Below are 18,582 nucleotides of genomic sequence, written 5' to 3'. Positions count from 1 at the left end.
TGTTGTATCTACTGTCTTTATGTCATTGCATTGTTGTATCTACTGTCTTTATGTCACTGCATTTTTGTATCTACTGTCTTTATGTCATTGCATTTTTACTGTTGTATCTACTGTCTTTATGTCATTGCATTGTTGTATCTACTGTCTTTATGTCATTGCATTTTTGTATCTACTGTCTTTATGTCATTGCATTTTTACTGTTGTATCTACTGTCTTTATGTCATTGCATTTTTACTGTTGTATCTACTGTCTTTATGTCATTGCATTGTTGTATCTACTGTCTTTATGTCATTGCATTGTTGTATCTACTGTCTTTATGTCACTGCATTTTTGTATCTACTGTCTTTATGTCACTGCATTTTTACTGTTGTATCTACTGTCTTTATGTCATTGCATTTTTACTGTTGTTTCTACTGTCTTTATGTCACTGCATTGTTACTGTTGTATCTACTGTCTTTATGTCATTGCATTTTTACTGTTGTATTTACTGTCTTTATGTCACTGCATTTTTACTGTTGTATCTACTGTCTTTATGTCATTGCATTGTTGTATCTACTGTCTTTATGTCACTGCATTTTTACTGTTGTATCTACTCTCTTTATGTCATTGCATTGTTACTGTTGTATCTACTGTCTTTATGTCATTGCATTTTTACTGTTGTTTCTACTGTCTTTATGTCATTGCATTTTTACTGTTGTATCTACTGTCTTTATGTCAATGCATTTTTACTGTTGTATCTACTGTCTTTATGTAATTGCATGTTACTGTTGTATCTACAGTCTTGATGTCAATGCATTTTTACTGTTGTATCTACTGTCTTTATATTGAATTTTCACTGCTCGGGAAGTCCTTTATAAAAGGTCTGGGGTTTTTTCATACTTTGGGATTGTGGTATTTCTTTGCTTTTTAACAGTTGTCAGATTTTTAATCATTGTCTAATAAATGTCTGTAATGCATTTTTTAATGTGAAAATTTATAGAAAAAGCGCAATATAAATCAATAAAGTATTCTTATTAATTATTGTTGATTTTGCATTTAATAGTACAATTTTTTTTTCTTTAGGAAGCCTAAAATTGGAATGACAGTTATTGCGACATTGTGCCTTGGATCCTTTGGCATCACGGCATACCTAGCTACTTACTATGGGTCACCCGTATGGAACCACCCGTAAGTACTGTGGAAAATGTGTTACCACTTCATTAAAAAAAACGTACAATTGCTTCCAACCGATAAAAGCAACATTTTCATTCCAGCCAACCCAAAACCCTCAAAAGCAGGATCGGAGTAATGTTTACAAATCATTTGGGGCAAATATTATTGATATTCTAACGTTGTTCACGTCGCCGTGACATATGGAGTCAAAAATACGTTTCTCACAAAACCTTGATGACGCGCTCTCCACCAATAGGAATAGCGAAACTGTCTGAGGTATTTATGAATGTTGTTTTATGCATATGTTGAGATCAAAGATTATAGAGCGCCGCAAGGCGCAAGATGCGGAACTCGGGCTGAAATGTGAAATTCCACTGGACGCCATTTCGGCAAGTAACTATTTTCATACGACAGTAGATCAGTGCAGAAAATGACCATTCCTATCAATGGGAAACAAAACATTCACTTGCTGAAATGGCGCCCATGCGTATTTCAGGTTCCAACAATAGATAAAGCTTCAGTTCCCCATCTTGCGCCTTCGGCGCTCTATAATCTTTGGTTGAGATACACCAAGTGAAAAGACTGGTCTTTACAATTACCAACAGTGTCTAGTGTCTTTAAGGGTTAATTCGGGCACATGTTACTTGCACAACGCATTCACACCCTTTTCTGTTTGTGTTTTTTTTAACCTATTTTAGAGCCTACAACAACAACACACAAGTTGTATACGGAAATCCAAATGCTGATGTCATATATGGAAAACCATATTGTCGCATTCCAGCTTACTTGGTAGGCATGGTCGCCGGCTATATCTTCTACAAACAGCATGGAAAACCAGTCAAGATGAGCAAGGTACGTGCTTTTTGGGGAATAACAGAAAAAAATTGCAAACAGTGAAATCCTTGTGTTTGGCAAAGAAGCAACAATGATTTTGCAAAAGCTGGGGGTATGTGAAACTTCTAAAGATCACATTCTCCGCTATAGGTGCAAGCGCCGATTTTTTTTTTTTTTTTTTCTAATTATTGTATTTTTTAACATATTTATTGACTTTTGCATGTGCAAGACAGTTTTTTTTTTAATAAACCATTTTAAATTCAATTAAATTGAAACACGCTTGACGTAAGCACTTTTATTCCCTGTTTCCACAAGCGCTGATTATTTGCTTTACGGTAAGCAGAGTCATGGAATTGGGCCCTAGTAATCTTGTATGCACTTTTGCCTTGTTCCTTATCTCCTAAACTCCACCCTCAATGTTGTTCCATACCACCTTTATTTTAGTTTTATTATCTCTGAGGAAGACTTTGTTTTACCTTTCTTTCTTTTTGCTGTAATCTTTCCGTGTATGGTCTGGCATTGCAAAACAAGCCTTCCTGTGGCTTGTATGCAAATGCCCCTATTCTGACTGTATTGGACTTATTTGTGTTTATTTTGTGAAGTTAATTTGTAGATTACACTTGTATTTGTTATTGTATTATATGAAAAAGGCATTGAGAGTTTTCCCAGAACTGAAATGCGCTCTGTAACATAATATTATTATTATCATTTTTTTTTTATAGTAGTAGTATTATTGTATAAACTTTAGACGGGTGCTTTAAAGCCATTGGACACTTTCGGAACAGAAGAAACAAAATTTAAAGTTCACAGATTTACAAATAACTTACAGGGTTTACAATGGGGATTGTTAATGGTGAAAGACTTCTCTTGATATATTGTTCCATGAAATGCTTTACTTTTTGAGAAAGAATTAACACTATCAATTTTCGATATCGAGAATTACGGATTTATTTTAAACATGACACGGCGAAACGTGCGGAAACAAGGGTGGGTTTTCCCGTTATTTTCTCCCGACTCCGATGACCGAATGAGAATAAATTTTCACAGGTTTGTTATTGTATATATAAGTTGTGATACACGAAGTGTGGGCCTTTGGAGAATACTGTTTACAGAAAGTGTCCAATGGCTTTAACAAAGGCGTACTTTCATTGATTTACAGTTCCTCAATGGATTTGTATGGGTACTGGCCACTGGGGTAGCCCTGAGCGTGTTATTTGGCCCGTACAGACAACCTGGGAACGAGTTTCCACAATACGCCTCAGTCCTTTATTTGGTCTTCTCCCGGTTCAGCTTTGCTATTGCTGTCGCATGGGTGGCTTTTGCTTGTGTATTCGGATACGGAGGTAAGTGGTATGGAGGTTTAAAGGCACTGGACACTATTGGTAATTACTCATAACAATTGTTAGAATCAAACCTTACTTTGTAACGAGTAATGGGGAGCTATTGGTAGTATAAAGCATTGTGAGAAACGGCGCCCTCTGAAGTAAACGTGGTTTTTAAGAAAGAGGTAATTTCTCCTGTATTTTATTGTGCATCTGAAAGCACAAACATTTTTGCAACAAAGGTGTGTTTTTTCTTTCATTATTCTCTCGCAACTTCGATGAGTAGAAAGCACCAGCTCCCCTCTCCCTTCATAGGACACTTCATCTGCGCTGAACGTAGTATAATACGAAAGTGTAGGTCGCCAGGTCTACTACTCCCCAAGTTAATTTGTAGCAATAATTATCAGCGTTTCTATTTTGACAGGACCGGTGAATGCTTTTCTGAGCTGGGGGTTTTGGGCTCCTCTTAGCCGCATAACCTTCGGTGCCTACCTCCTCCATCCAACATTGATCTTCGTCATCTATAATACAGCAAAGTCGTTTTACCACGTCACTTACATGCAATATGTGAGTACAGGCCTATTGTTGTTCTTGTTATTGGTTCATTAGATTGCGACTCAAAGGAAAGAGGCAATAATGACTACTTGACTTGTTTGAGAACTCTGCGGGTCATGTTCAGTCCAAGTAATGCTATAGTACATGAGTTGCATTATACATTGTAACTTGTCAATAGAGAGCGGTTTATAAGATGAATGGTCTACTATCAACAATTCTCATTGTTGGTTTGTTTCACATACCAAGCTGTTTTGGCCTCTATAAATGCCCACATATTAGAGGTTTGCTCTGTGTTCATTACAAAATGGTGCTAATATCGAATATTTTATAGCGCACGTATCAATCATAAATTATAATATACATTAAACAGAAAGATTGGTTATGGCAGTGGTGAATTCTGAGACCCAATTATGTAGCACCTTATGTTTAAGGGTTTACAAGGTGCTGTAACGGCGCATTCAGCAGCCACAGCCAGGGACACCGGTGCGAACCCCTCGCTAAGCCCAGGGTGCACTGGGTTATTTTACATGCGTTACAAAGGACACAGAACCAAGGATATTATTGTGTCACGACTGGGGGCTGATCAAATTATATTTTGTTCATTTCGTTTCCAGTTATTATTTCCTCGACCTGTTCTTGATTGTCATTGACTTATAATTGTGCTGAATTTGGTTGTTATTCTCCTGTTTATACCAAATATGGAAATAAATGTTGATTGATTTTAACTGAATTTAATTGAAAAGGGATTGCCGATGGGAAGTTTTGTATAGGGTGTCATGGCCGAGTGGTTTAGAGCATCCAATTCAAGTTCTGACGGCTTAAGGTCATCGGATTATTGGATCGTGACACTTGTCTCCCTTTAACAATAATTGATTTTCTTTATATTTGTTTAGTTTGAATTATTGTCCAGATATTGCCTCCTTTATATTAAACTGTTACCTCATCTAATTGTTTTGAATATTTAATTAATTGTTATCTTTAATTTGGCTCATCTACCAACAATGACCACTGACAGACAGACTCTGATTGACAGTTGACATTGCCAATTGACAACTACAATTGAGAGACAATATTATTGACAGACAGACATTGTTTTATGACATACAAACTTTGTTGTAAAAAAGGATGCTGGTATAGTGTTACACTTTTTATATTGACCAAACCACTTTCCCATGCTGATTGACCACCCCTCTGCGACGGTGGTATGGTCCAACGTAGGATATCACGACGTACCAGTTTGTACGATTTGATTATAGTCTAGTCTCTGGCTTGCACTATTTTTAATAAACTTGTGTTTTGTCGATCGACCTTTGGTCACATTTCTATTTTGCAAAATTTATAAGCATAATATTTTTAAAGTGCTTGCTACATTTATGAGTATCATGTTTTGATCAGTTTAGAATAATAAAATGTTTTTACTAAAAGTACATTAATTATTAACTGGAATATGTTTTTGAAAACTAAAATATTTACATGTTTTTTAGCTGTGTTTTGAACATCTAGTTATCTTTCAATTGGGAGAGACAGTCATTTTAAGTTGAAATATCACTAGTAGTTTAGTTTGTAACGAACCTACAGTTAGGCCTAAATATACATTCGTTTCGAATGTAAGCAAATTAGGCCTAAGTGTTAAATGTGGTTTCGTAAAATGTTCACTCTCATCATTAGAGTGACATCTCAGAAGTAGTTAAGGTTCAGAGTACAATACTAGTCAATCAATGTTTTGGTACTTTTTAACTTTTATTGTTCGTCCATTTTCATATACATTTTGTTGTATGAGCTTAAAACATTTAAAATTGTCTCGTATTGCTTAAGATTGTTCATGTCTTTTAACAGCACATGGATGCCGATGCTTTCTGCGCTCTATAAATGGTGGTTATTATTATTAGTAGTATAAAAGTTTGATATTGATTGCTTTTACAACTCTCTCTTTTCAGGCCCTGACCTTCATTTCTAATACTGTGGTCTCCTACTTTGCTGCCTTCCTGCTCTCGCTGTTTGTGGAGGGACCGGTCATGAGCATCGAGAAAGCTCTGCTCGGTGGTGTTGGAAAGAAAAAGATAAAATAAATTCTGCAATCAGTCAGAAAGATGGAAAAGTTGTCATTGTCATTTTTCGGCACTAATAGGTGTCCTATTAAACTTGGATGACAAGTAATGTAATCGCTGATCTTTCACGAAGAGACCCATACCTGGAGTTTGAAGTTTTGTTTTTTTTACCACGTTACAAAAGCTAAAGGCCCGGTCCCACTGCAGTGATAACGAATACGATAAAGATAACTACGCAAAGAGAACGCATTCCATTGGTTTGATGAGCGTGTGCGTATTCTGCGTGGAGCAATTCGACCAATAGAATACGCTCTCTTTGCGTCGTGATCGTTATCGTTTTCAGTGGGACCGGGCCTTAACACCCCCCCCCCCCTCTTCCCCCATCAGAGGGTCTGCAGAAGAGTGGTTTTTACAAACATTACCCGGAAAACCGTTTTATACTTCGACTCTTTAACGTCATTTTGCTAAAAAAAAAATGTTTCACCTTCATTTCAACCCAAATCATTTATGAAAACATAGTAAATCATTTAGTAGTAGCAGTAGTAGTAACATTTTCATTTTATAAACAAAACATTCAATTTGGTTGCCACGGGCAAAATTTCATTGATTTTACAAAAAAAATACAGTTAAAGCGTGACAATTACAGACAGAGCATGCAAAATTGGGTCTCACATTGATAAAGGAACATACAAGCAGACTACTTCGTGTTGAATGTATAGACGATGTGACCTCTGACGACACTCGAAAACCATAACATGATTCGCACGCAAACCGCCGGGCTAAACCTTTGTGTTTTGGCAGCCAGCTAGAAGTTTGACCATGTAAGGAATTGCACTATTAGCATGCCGCAAAATTACAGACAGCTCAAATAGTTATTTTATTTTACATCTGCCCTTTGAACTTTCTAGGGTATACTTTTCAACTTTCTATTATTTTACCTCTTTTTCTCTGTTACCCTAAACTTTTTTTTTTCAGTACTTTGTTTTGGTGTTATGTGTCAAAGGCTAAAGAGATTTTCTTTGTAGTAACAATAAAGTTGTAATGAATTGTGTAGCATTGCACTGTGAATGTATTATGATAAATGTGTTTGTATGTGTGTTGGGGGGGGGGGGGTTGCAGGTGTAAGGGGCTGGTTTGATCGCAAACAAATTAAACTGGGAAGACGAAGAGGAAAGTAAGAATTATGGTTTTTGTCTTATTCGGAAAACAGCCAAAAACTTAATGTTATTGTACGGGTTTTCTACGTTTGATTCTTGTTTCTGAACCTTATTTACTTCTAATATAAACAAAATACATTTCTGGAGAACCATAATTGATACGTACAAGATTTTTGCACCATATTAAAGCTCATTAAGTTCTGCACAAATCGAGCACTTAATCGTGTGACCCAAAACTTTTAAAAAAAAAATTATTTTTCACAAATTGTTTTGCACTTCGTGAAATTTCTGACGACGTTAGGGTCAACGTAATAATAAAAACATTCCAAGTCCGGTTTCGGGTAGCCAAATAGTTCAAAGTCCGTTTGATACACCTCCCAGAGTTTGCCAAGCGTTGTTTTATTAGTATTATGACTGAAGAACTTATACGTTTCAGAACTGTTTGTAGGGTGACTGTTTGCTTTAGTTGGGTATGACACTGTATCTTCGAGATTTAACGCAGTCAGCATGTATTTGGCATCATCTCCTATGGTCTCCAACCACCCGAGGTAGTCATAGTTGACTTTACACGGGGAGCACATCTTGTATATCTCCTGCCAGTGGTCGTCAAAGTTTGCCTTCTCACTTGGGTTGGTGAGGTAGCTTGTCCACTCGTACCACGTCATGTTCTCTCCAGTCTTGAGCTCCCTGGTCGTGGCGTCTTTTCTGTACCTCTTCATGATCCTCTTGGCTATCATCTGAAAGTACGGGTCGCTCCTGTAGACTTTGATATCTGCAAACTTATTCATATAGACTGACAGAATGCGTATAAATGGTTGCCGCGTGTACATGAACTTGGTGTATGTCTTCAGGCGATGCTGTTGCTCGGCCGGACTAAGTCCGCTCAGACGTTCCATACCGTTCTTAAAGTGGGCATCGTCATTTGAGATTTCATCAGTGCTGTTTCGTTGATCACTTAATACCATCAGTACCCTCTTCCAGTTACTGCATCCAACCTATTAAAATGACACCAATAACAAATTGATATCTTAAATTGGATGGTTTTATGCTTTGAAATAGAGACATCTTTTACAGGCTGAAAACTGTAATTTAAAAGAAAACTATGTTATAAATTTCCCTATTTTGCATCAAAAAGCAGCCACTTTAAGTTTAACCATTGATATCGTTGGGCATGTAAAGACCACTGCCTGTCATAAAGACAAGAGACCGGTCTAGTGGAAGTCTATGAGTACCATTTTTCAGCCATCTATCACACAAGCCATTTCAACATATAACTAGAGGTACATGTACAGTTTTTGTTTACTACAAAAACAAGGTGTTCGTGGTGAGTGAGTGAATGAATTGGTGACAACATTTACCTCATCAATCCAATGACTGGTTAAGGAGTTATGATTTGTTTACAAATTAAACACCAACTTCCGGTTTGCATCGGATAAAAGGTCAAATAGGGGTTACTTTTTATGTAGCGCGTGATAAGTTTATTAAGACCTTTTAAATGATGGATGGGTTGTAAAAATCCAATATTTGGTTTAGAAGTTATGATTTTTTCAAATATAAAGTTTCAACTTCCGTTTTGAACTGGAAGGTACTGTCAAATGAGGTCACACTTGGTAGCGTTGGTGATGTCTTTTGAGTTCTTTCTTTTGACGTATAGATGATAAAAATCAAATCATGTGGTTTAGGATTTTTTAATTTTTCAAACATTATATATCAGTTTCCAACTTTAACTGGAAGTCAAGGTCAAACAGGGTCGCATATTGTATAGCACGTGATAAGTCTATTAAGACCTTTCAGATGATGCATAGATTGAAAAAATCCAATGTATGGTTCAGATGTTATGATTTTTTTCAAATATTAAACATCCGGTTTGAACCGGAAGACAATTTTGTCAGGTCACAAATTATAGCGTTAGTAATGTTTTTCAAAGCCTTATCTGACGACGTTCAGATAATAAACAACTAATTTCTGGTTCTGGGTTAATATTTTTTCAAATAATTAACTGCATCTTCCTGTTTAACTGGAGGTCAAGGTTTAATAGTCAATGTTGTGTATCGTTTCTTAAGTTGTTACATACCTACCCAATGACGTATAAATATATAAAAAATCAAATGTGTGGTTGTGAAATTATTTTTCTTTGACCAATTATTTTCAACCTCTGGTTTGAACAAGAAGCCAAGTTTAAACTGATTTCATTTGTGTAGATCCTGACTAGTTCATTAAAACCTTTCAGCTGATGTATGACTTGTAAACATTTTATAATTATGTGATGGACTATCTGAAGGTGTATAATGTATCTTATAACATCAATGCATATGTATTCCTACTTGTAGTTTTGGTGCGAGACGTTGTTCATTATTACTCAACTACTGCGATTCACCGCGATTCACTCAGCGCTCGATGTTACTAAAAACGTTACAGCGCCCTCTTTCGCTGGACTAAAGAGAGCACTTTTGGGAATTCCCGCGCTTGCACTGCATAGCGTACATATCGTGCGTTGTTGATCAAAATGGGGTAAACGCGTGGGTCAACAGGTGCTTTGACGTCCCTTTTCGACTGATGTAAAGGTCCAAATTTTGTTATTTCTGTGCAAAAGATTGAGCGGGATTGCTGTTTTACAATCTGAAACAAAAATTACGTTGAAATGATCAGTAGTTTTAAAAACATGAATACGATAAGATTTTATGAAATTTTCAAATTTTGTTTTGCACTAGAAGTATTAAAAATATTTTACGTGTTCTGTGAAGCATTTGTCCAACTTTTAATGATCTATCCGATGATGTGTAGATTGTCAAAATCCGATTCATAGTTTTTGAGTTATGATTTTTACAAATATTAAACTTTGATCTAACGTAATTCAATTCCCGATGACGTCATAATGACGTAATTAAGTATGTGTTGTCTTGATACTGAGGTTCAACTATCTGTTGAGTTTCAACATTCCATTCAATCTCAATCTTGAGTTATTCCGTAGAAAAGCTCGAAAGTTGTTTTTTGACGAAAAAAACCCGAAGGTGAACTTCGACCCAGGGTAACGACCCGGATGCTAAGGTCGTACGATTTTGGCGTTAACTTTTCAAATGTTGCCCCAGTCTTGGTCTATCAGATGCGAAAACCTTGACCATCATAGCTTTCATATTCGTTGAGATACAGCAAAACGAAAATGGTCCCTTTTCAACTTTAAAAACCCTGTAATTTGACACCTAATGACGTCATCATGACGGTATGAAAACTGTGCCGTCTTCGTATTGAGGTTCAATTGTCTGGTGAGTTTCAAGGTTCAGTTTGGCTTGAATCTTGAGTTATGCTGTAGATAAGAGTTGACGGGAAGAAGAAGGAAGATGGAGAAGAAAAACTAGACATAGTGTTTTTTGTTAATTACAAAAACACGGTGTTCGGTTGGACGTTACGTGATGACGTAGTTCAAAAACATTGAACCATAAAGATGTTTTTTATACAATGTGTCGTTATTTTGTAGTTAAAGTTGTATCACACTTTTGAACGCCTTGTTTCTTCACAAATGCAATATGTTTGTGTTAGATTGGCATCAGTTTTTTTGTTTGCAACTTATGAAAGCCCTTTAAAAATCTAGCTCACCCCTGCACTTGATGTTGTACACAGATTTGATCATCAACAGTGCCCTCTTTGGTGGGCAAAAAGAGAGCGCTGTTGGGAATTCCCCAAAAAACTTTCGCGCCATATGATTTTTACAAATTTTAAACGTAACTTTGTTTTATTGTTATTTAATACCCGATAACGTCATTTTGAAGGTTCAACTATCTGTTGAGTTTCAAGGTTCAAATCGATCTCAATCTTGAGTTATGCCGTAGATAAGCTCAAAAGCTGGTTTTTTGATGGAAAAAACACGAAGGCGAACTTTGACCCAGGATAACGATTTTAGTGTTAACTTTTCAAATGTTTCCCAAGTCTTTATCTGTTTGATGCCTAAGTATGAACATCATAGCTTTTATGTTCGTTGAGATACAGCAACAAGCAAATGGTAATTTTTCAACATTAAAAACCTTTTCATGACGTCATTAATGTCGTCATCATTCCAAAAATGTGGCGGTTTCATCTACTCACTATTGCCGATGTACACAGTAAGTTTTAAGTTTGTACAAGCTTTACTTTTGTTTAAAATTGCTTGGGAAGGTTCAGAGGTAAAGAAGAACACGAGGAAAATTAAATCTATGAACAGATTGTTGATAGCTTTTTAATTTTCACAGAAAGTAAAAGTGTAAATCTATTACATTTATACCTTTCTTTGCACAGAAAACAAATGCTAAGGTTAATACTTATTAAAGCGATGTATTTTATTAGTAAAGAGCTAACTATGTGCAAAGTTTGAAGGTTTTGTGATCCTTGTGATGTTTAACTCAAGAGTAAACTTCTTAAAAGGTTAACTGGATTTGGGGAATCTTTATACGAAACAACAGTTTACTAATTTTAGACTTGTGAAGTAAATAACTGTAAAAGACTTATTTATTAAGTATTACAGAGGTTTCGCAAGTGTACGACACGGGTACAGATACAACTACGATAACTGGGATGCACGTTAGATTTTGTTAGGCATTAAATAAACACTTATTTTGAAAAGCAATGATTTGTTCACAAAGCTTTACCGTGTAGCGCGCTAAACACTGCCGTGAGTGCCGGATAGAAACACCCTTCACGAGTCGATGTCACGAATCCGCTTCCCGGTGTTTGATCAAAACATAACCAATGTTCGTCTTTTTCTGGTTGCATTTTCTCACATAATTAAAAGTCATACGAATCACTGAAGTAGGTGGCCATCTCAGCGAAGCGTCGTCTTTAATTCCGTTTTGATAATTAAGCCATGAGAAGGGCGAACAGGGGAACAATTTGACGCCGAATTTGAGCGGACTTCAATTGTAAAATGTTGGTACACCATTAAACTAGCGCTACGTTGTAAGTACAATGACCTGAGACTTCACGCGTACAGTCAAACGATGCACTATTCCGAGCAGAACACACAGGCCTCGTGGACTGATAAAGGTGTGATCAATGGAGCGGAACGGCCAGCCAAAGCGCTTTTGCAGTGTACGCAGTTATCACGCGGGTCAACACATCCGTGGGCTTTATCGTCCGATTTCGACCAGAGTTTCAGGTCAAATTGGTATCATCTCTGTGGGAAAGTTTGAGCAGGATCACTCATCTATAACGGGATGCAAAATTTATGTTGAAATGTTACGTAGTTTTAGAGATCAAAAATTGTAAAATTGTTCAACTTTTGATTTGAACCGAAAGTCAAGGTCAAATGGGGTCATTTTGTGTGTAGCGTTTTTTGAAGTTTGATCGACCTGTCCGATGATATGTAGATTGTCAAAATCGACCATGTGGTTCAGGAGTTATGATTTCTTTAAAATATTTAACTTTGATTTGTTGTAATTCAAAACCTGATGACGTCATCATGACATCATTAAGTTTGTGTGGTCTTATTATTAAGGTTCAATTGTCTGATAAGTTTCAATGTTAAATTCCATATCAATCTTGAGTTATGACAACAAATTGTCTTTTTTTACAAAAAAAACACAAAAAACACAAAGGCAGAGTTTGACCTTCCGGTACGACCGGAAGATGAGGTCATACGATTTTGGCGTTAACTTTTCAAATGTTGTCCAAGTCTTTATCTATCTGATGCCCAAGTATGAACATCATAGCTTTTATATTCGTTGAGATACAGCGAAAAGCAAATGTCGTTTTTCAACTTTAAAAACCTTGCCATGACGTCATCAATGACGTCATCATTCCCAAGAAGTGGCGGTTTCATCTACTCACTATTGCCTATGTACATAGTAAGTTTTAAGTTTGTACAAGCTTTACTTTTGTTTAAAATTGCTGGAGAAGGTTCGCAGGGAAAGAAGAATGCGAGGAAAAAAAAAAAAAAAAAACAGAACAATAACAATAGTTGTTCGGCTGTTGGCCGAACACCTAACAAGAGGTTTTCGGCTGATGGCCGAACACCTAAAAAAAACTCGAACAATAACAAGAGGTTTTCGGCTGATGGCCGAACACCTAAAAAACAGAGCAATAACAATAGGTGTTCGTGCATCTGCACGAACACCTAAAAAAACGCTGCTTCGGCTCCAGATACGGCTCAGGCTAGCTTGGCCCTGCAGTTGTTTTGACAAAATTGCGCGAGCTTTGCGTTTATACGCACTCCTTCAGACCAGAAAACGGAGCCTGAAGCCGAATCCAAAGCCGAAGCCGTAGGTTCAAAGGGCCCTAGTCCCCCAAAGTCTGGGTTTGTTGCTTGTTGATTCTTACCTTTGGTACAAAGCAGTAGAGGATTTTATGTTTCTCGTGTGCGTAGAGGTGCCTGAGTGTAAAGTTGTTCAGGCCCCCTTGTGATAGTTCGGGATGTCTGGCACATGCCTGTTTGAGGTGTGCGCGCCGCTCGAGTTGCACGGCACCCTGCTGTGTCATAAAGCCCAGGTACCCGACTTCATCGGCAGAATCTTCCTGCGTCATTACGAAAAATACATATTATAGTAGTATCAAACACAAGGTTGGCCTAATCATCATTCTTTATAGCAACTTGGTATTAAAGGGTCTGGGTACTTTTTGTAGGACACAAAACACAGTGTCCACAGACTTACATTAAACGTAAACGGTTTGAAGATGACGATGGTAAAGGCAGTAGACACTGTATCGGTTATTACTCAAAATAACTGTTAGCAAAAAAAATACTTGATAACAAGCAATGGAGAACCTTGTGAGAAACGGCTCCCTCTGAAGTAACGTAGTTTTCGAGATAAAATATTTGAATTAGATTTCGAGACCTAAGACATAGAATTTATGGTCTCGAAATCAAGCATCTGAAAGCACACAACGGGCGTTTTTTCTTCCACTAATCTCGAAACCTCGACGACCAATTGAGTTCAAACTTTCACAGGTTTGTTATTTTGTGCGTATTATGTCGAGATACACCAAGTGAGAAGACTGGTCTTTGACAAATTACCAATAGAGTTTTTTGTATTGTACATATTATTAAGGTGCTGTAGTTTTTGAGAAATGAGTCAAACAAGTCACGAATATAATTTCGTCAGCATGTAAATCGTATTTCCATGACATTTACCCATTTCTCAAAAACTATAGCACCTCAGCAAGTTATAGTTAAAAGGAAGCCCTCTAGTTTAATTACATTCAAACTCTGCTCGTCTTCATGTTAAATTAACTTGTTAATACCTGTTGTTCGGGGGGCACTTGTACTGACAGAGTCTGGTTGGTTTTCACCCCCATCTTTGTACGGAGAAATTTCGGCGACTCAGCAATAAGACCTAATCAAGTAAAAGCGAATGAAACAATTTTAGGTTATTTAATAGTTGTTACATTTGCATCAGGGATAGAGCGTACTTATTTTGGTTTTGACGCATGTACACCAATGTGTGCTGTGCACTGTATCCTCGCTACTTTCCCAAGTTCTTTGACAAGAAATCACATGCATTACTCGGTGGGATTCGAACCCACGACCTTTGCAACTCTAGAGCAGTGTCGTACAAACTAGACCACCGAGATTGCCCGGCAGCTAGAGGTCAAGGTTGACCCATATTCCTTGACCCCTACACCTCGTTAAAATCAAGTGAATCATCCTTTAACGGAGCATAGAGAATTCGTTTTAGCTAACAAACCAGTTGCTGTCAATGTAAGTACTTTGTGGTCTTAGTCCTACTAAACACATAATCATACACTATTAGACACAATCCTATAAATAGCGAAATCAAAGCACATGGAGCGACGCCTAATCTGCGTTTTATTGTACTGAAAAATAACTAAGTAAAAACTTTTGTAATTTTTTACAAACTTACACCAACAAACTAAAATTAAGAAACCCTCCGTCACAATGTCATTATGACCTTTCAACTCACTTTAGACCCTTTGTCACGGTGTCAAATGATATTTCGACTCATTTCAGACCTTCCGTCACAATGCCAAATGACATTTCGACTCACTTCAGACCGTCCGTCACACACAGTGTCAAATGACACTTCGACTCACTTCAGACCCTCCGTCACAATGTCAAATGATATGTCGACTCACTTCAGACCAGCCGTCTACAATGCCAAATGACATTTCGACTCACTTCAGACCATCCGTCACAATTTCAACTGACATTTCGACTCACTTCAGACCTTCCGTCACAATGTCAAATGACATTTGACTTACTTCAGACAAGCGGTCCGATGTCAAATGACATTTGACTCACTTCAGACCAGCCGTCACAATGTCAAATGACATTTCGCATCTCTTCAGACCCTCCGTCACAATGTCACATGACATTTCGCATCACTTCAGATCTGCCGTCACAACGTCAAATGACATTTTCACTCACTACCCGTCACAATGTCAATTTTTTTTAAGTCCCCTTGCACATAATTAATAGTAAGAAAGTTTTTGCTGTCTTAAGTTTTAGCGATTCTCAGAATATTTCCATTTCGGTTGTGATTGGAGCAATTATTACAGGACACGAGCGATTATCATAGAACACAACGTCCAGGCAAAAACAGAGATCTTTAAAATTCCTCTGTAAACCTGTGCCCAAAAACAGTCAGTGCCCTCCTCCGTGAAGATGTTGAACTTCACCCCCGTGGCCTGCCAGAATAATATTATGCAATACTTTACATAACATTATTAAAATTAATGATAGTAACTGACTGAGTGTTCGCTAGAACTGAATTACTGCACCCATTGTCCCCTCTATTGTTACATATTTCTTTACCTCATACATGTTCATGACAGAGAGTCGAGTTCTCATGGTCCATTCATCATCACGTGCCAGTTGTTAATTTTGCTAACTACCAAGCGCGCACGTGAGTAAACACGCAAGTGGTAAATCCGCATGACAAGTAATAGTTCCCCGGGTGCTATTCTACTTGTCATGCGCACTACCATTGCGCAACGTCATCCCCGGGCGCTATTGATCGTGGTAGTGTTTTGTATACACACACGAACAGCGCTCTCTTAGCGACATCCAACACATGAACAAACTTACCATGTGCATTTTGTTTCACAGTAATCATTTTCTCTTGCTCAAAACTCATGTTCCGGTAGCTGTATATGTATGAAGTATAGTAAAACAAATATAACATGGTTTATTGGGATGACTAGTCGATGAGCTCCCCTCGGTGTTGGAAGTTGACCAACTAGTTTCATCGGCGAATTTCAATACCTCGGAGAGCTAATATCGACTAGTCACCCTCAAACCTTGTTATATTTGTATAATATACCCCTTTGTCCACCCGAATGCGTATTCACTATGCGTTCGAATTCCTATTCCTCTGAAATGTCATATTTTGTGAGATATACATTAAAGTCACCTGGAAATAGACATTTTTTCTTCAAACATTAGAGTTTATGTTTAAGAACAATAAAATAATTTTTTGAGTAATGGTTGTAACGATTTATATTAAAAATTAGATAAAGTTGTTTGGGGGTGACTCCGCCTACCTACCCCTTTTGTGACGTCAATCGAGACAGACTTTGCCTCGATCGAACATCAAACACACGTACGTGCACAAGTACGCAGGTCCTAGTCGTGAGTTTGTACGTACGTTCAGTTTGCAAAGTGGTCCGGTTCGACGTCTTTTCCAGCGCTTATTGCGATTTTTTTGTTCTCAAATAAAGCCAAGGATGAAACTTTGTAGTGATGTAAAAGGTTTCATGAAATATGTTTGTTTGGGGTGGAGTTATAGGTAATTAACTAAAAAAAAAACAGTTTTTCAGACGGACCCCAAAATCGGCCTAAAATGTAGCCTTGCTCAAGGCAGTCGAATTATTCACTCCGAAAAAAAGACCGCCGCTGTATAAAAACCCACCCGTATTCACTGTGCGTAACATCGCACGACACGATGCCCCCGTACACCGGCCTCCGCATGCGGTTAGTGGTACGAGTGCGGATGACTTATGTGCACAGTAGTCGTACGATGTGACAGTGTGTATACGGGTGGGTCATGCGGTGTGATCCCACGCACCACGCACAGGGTATACGGGTGGGTTTACAGCGGCGTCTTTTCGGAGCGAATAATGCGACTGCCTTGAGCAAGGCTACCTAAAATGGCCTAAACACAAATGAGATGTTACCATGGCAACGTGATATATTATGATTTGAAATGTCAATTTTGTTTATTTGGACCCCATGCCCCTACCATTTACAATTCTTCTTTTTCTTTACCGTGGACACGTATGTCATATTATGTGAAATTGCCCTTAAAAAGGCGTTTTGTTCACGTTTTGGGGGATTTCTTTTTAGTTTTGAGGTAGTACTGTCGAGGCGCGATGAATCGCATGCAGTGCCAACACAAGATGCCCTCGAAGTTGAAACAATACCTGATTTTTTCCCGTTAGGCAAATGCTCCTTTAGGTTCGTTACGTCTTTCAGGTACCTTCTTCGACTTCCCCACTAGCTGGAAAAATTGTTGGGATGGCGTCATGTTTTAGAAAAGACCTTTGGAAGCACGACGGCTCGAAGTGTTTGCTCACGTTTTGGGGTATTTTTTTTTTTTTAGTTTTGAGGTTGTACTGTCACAACAGGATAGTTTTTCTTACCAGATATAAAAAGACCAATGTTGGCCCTAATCTCAACTGTAATGACAATTTTCTGACACCCCAGCTGGCAAGTTGATATTTTGGGGTCAAAAATAGGGTAAAAACATACTGTAATGCATAATGCAAAAAATAGCACAAGGGTGATATTTAAAGCAGTAATTTTCTTTTCTCAAGACAGACCAAGGATGATACTTTGTAGTGATAAAGAAGGTTTTTTTTGAAATAATTTTGCATTTTGGTGGGGTGGAGTTGTAAATATGAGCTAAATATAACCCCAAAATCTTGCTCCCCAAGGCCCTTCCACCAACAAATTTAAGTATAAAAATTAAAAAAAATTTGATCGTGAGCACACAATATATGTCAATTACCTGAACTGACTCTTAGTATCAAAGGTTTATTACTTAAAAAAAACAAAAACAAAAAAAACAAGAAACAGTTACAGACAGAGTATAGATCCTCCATTACAGGAGGGTTATACCTCTCCCGGATGCTACCTCCATTTGTACGTTATTTATTTCAAGTTGTGCAAGTGGAACAAACCAAACAAACAAACAAACAGCCCAACAAACTTACCGATCCCTAGCTCGTTCCCAAGTTCATCATTGACGCTACTTTCCCAAATTGTTCGACCCAACACAAAAAGCAGTAAATCTGTAATTGCCATCGTCGTCACGCAGACTAGAATCAATCTGGGAAGACTGTAGTATTTACCCCGCCACGCCATTTTCGCCATTTTTCTACTTTTTCACGGTTGGTCTACCCGCTTATTTTACCATCCAACGTCAACTGACAAGGGTCGCGGTGTTGCGTTTGCACAGAAGGTACGGCGGGGATGTATCATATTGTATTACCTCCCAAGATATTTATAGAGGGAATGGCCTAGACAGAAATATTATATTGCATTGTCATTTAATTTTAACAGCAGCGTAGCTACATGGGACTGGGGGGGGG

The 18,582-nt window shown here is 37.8% G+C and overlaps 2 protein-coding genes across 2 annotated transcripts in view; one reads left to right on the top strand and one right to left on the bottom strand.

Moving 5' to 3' along the window:
* The window catches only part of LOC117300590 (O-acyltransferase like protein-like), a 35,567-nt gene extending 29,478 nt beyond the window's left edge, over nt 1–6,089 (top strand). The window contains exons 13-17 of the mRNA XM_033784251.1: nt 1,063–1,167; nt 1,851–2,004; nt 3,146–3,329; nt 3,733–3,875; nt 5,801–6,089. Coding sequence (XP_033640142.1) covers nt 1,063–1,167; nt 1,851–2,004; nt 3,146–3,329; nt 3,733–3,875; nt 5,801–5,932 — 718 coding nt within the window. The 3' untranslated portion in view covers nt 5,933–6,089. The remainder of the gene's footprint in view (nt 1–1,062; nt 1,168–1,850; nt 2,005–3,145; nt 3,330–3,732; nt 3,876–5,800) is intronic.
* A 1,230-nt stretch (nt 6,090–7,319) lies between these two features.
* Nucleotides 7,320–18,355, bottom strand: LOC117301130 (carbohydrate sulfotransferase 11-like). Its single transcript, XM_033785020.1, has 4 exons — nt 18,205–18,355; nt 14,275–14,366; nt 13,354–13,548; nt 7,320–8,063 (listed from the first exon to the last, which is right to left on the bottom strand). Exons 1-4 carry the CDS (start codon nt 18,353–18,355, stop codon nt 7,320–7,322), a joined length of 1,182 nt encoding a protein of 393 aa, XP_033640911.1.
* Nucleotides 18,356–18,582: the final 227 nt, after the last annotated feature.

This window comes from Asterias rubens, chromosome 16, assembly GCF_902459465.1.
Source record: "Asterias rubens chromosome 16, eAstRub1.3, whole genome shotgun sequence".
NCBI classification, from domain to species: domain Eukaryota; kingdom Metazoa; phylum Echinodermata; class Asteroidea; order Forcipulatida; family Asteriidae; genus Asterias; species Asterias rubens.
The sequence above is the reverse complement of the archived record's forward strand: the minus strand, read 5'-3'. Positions and strand labels throughout refer to the sequence as shown.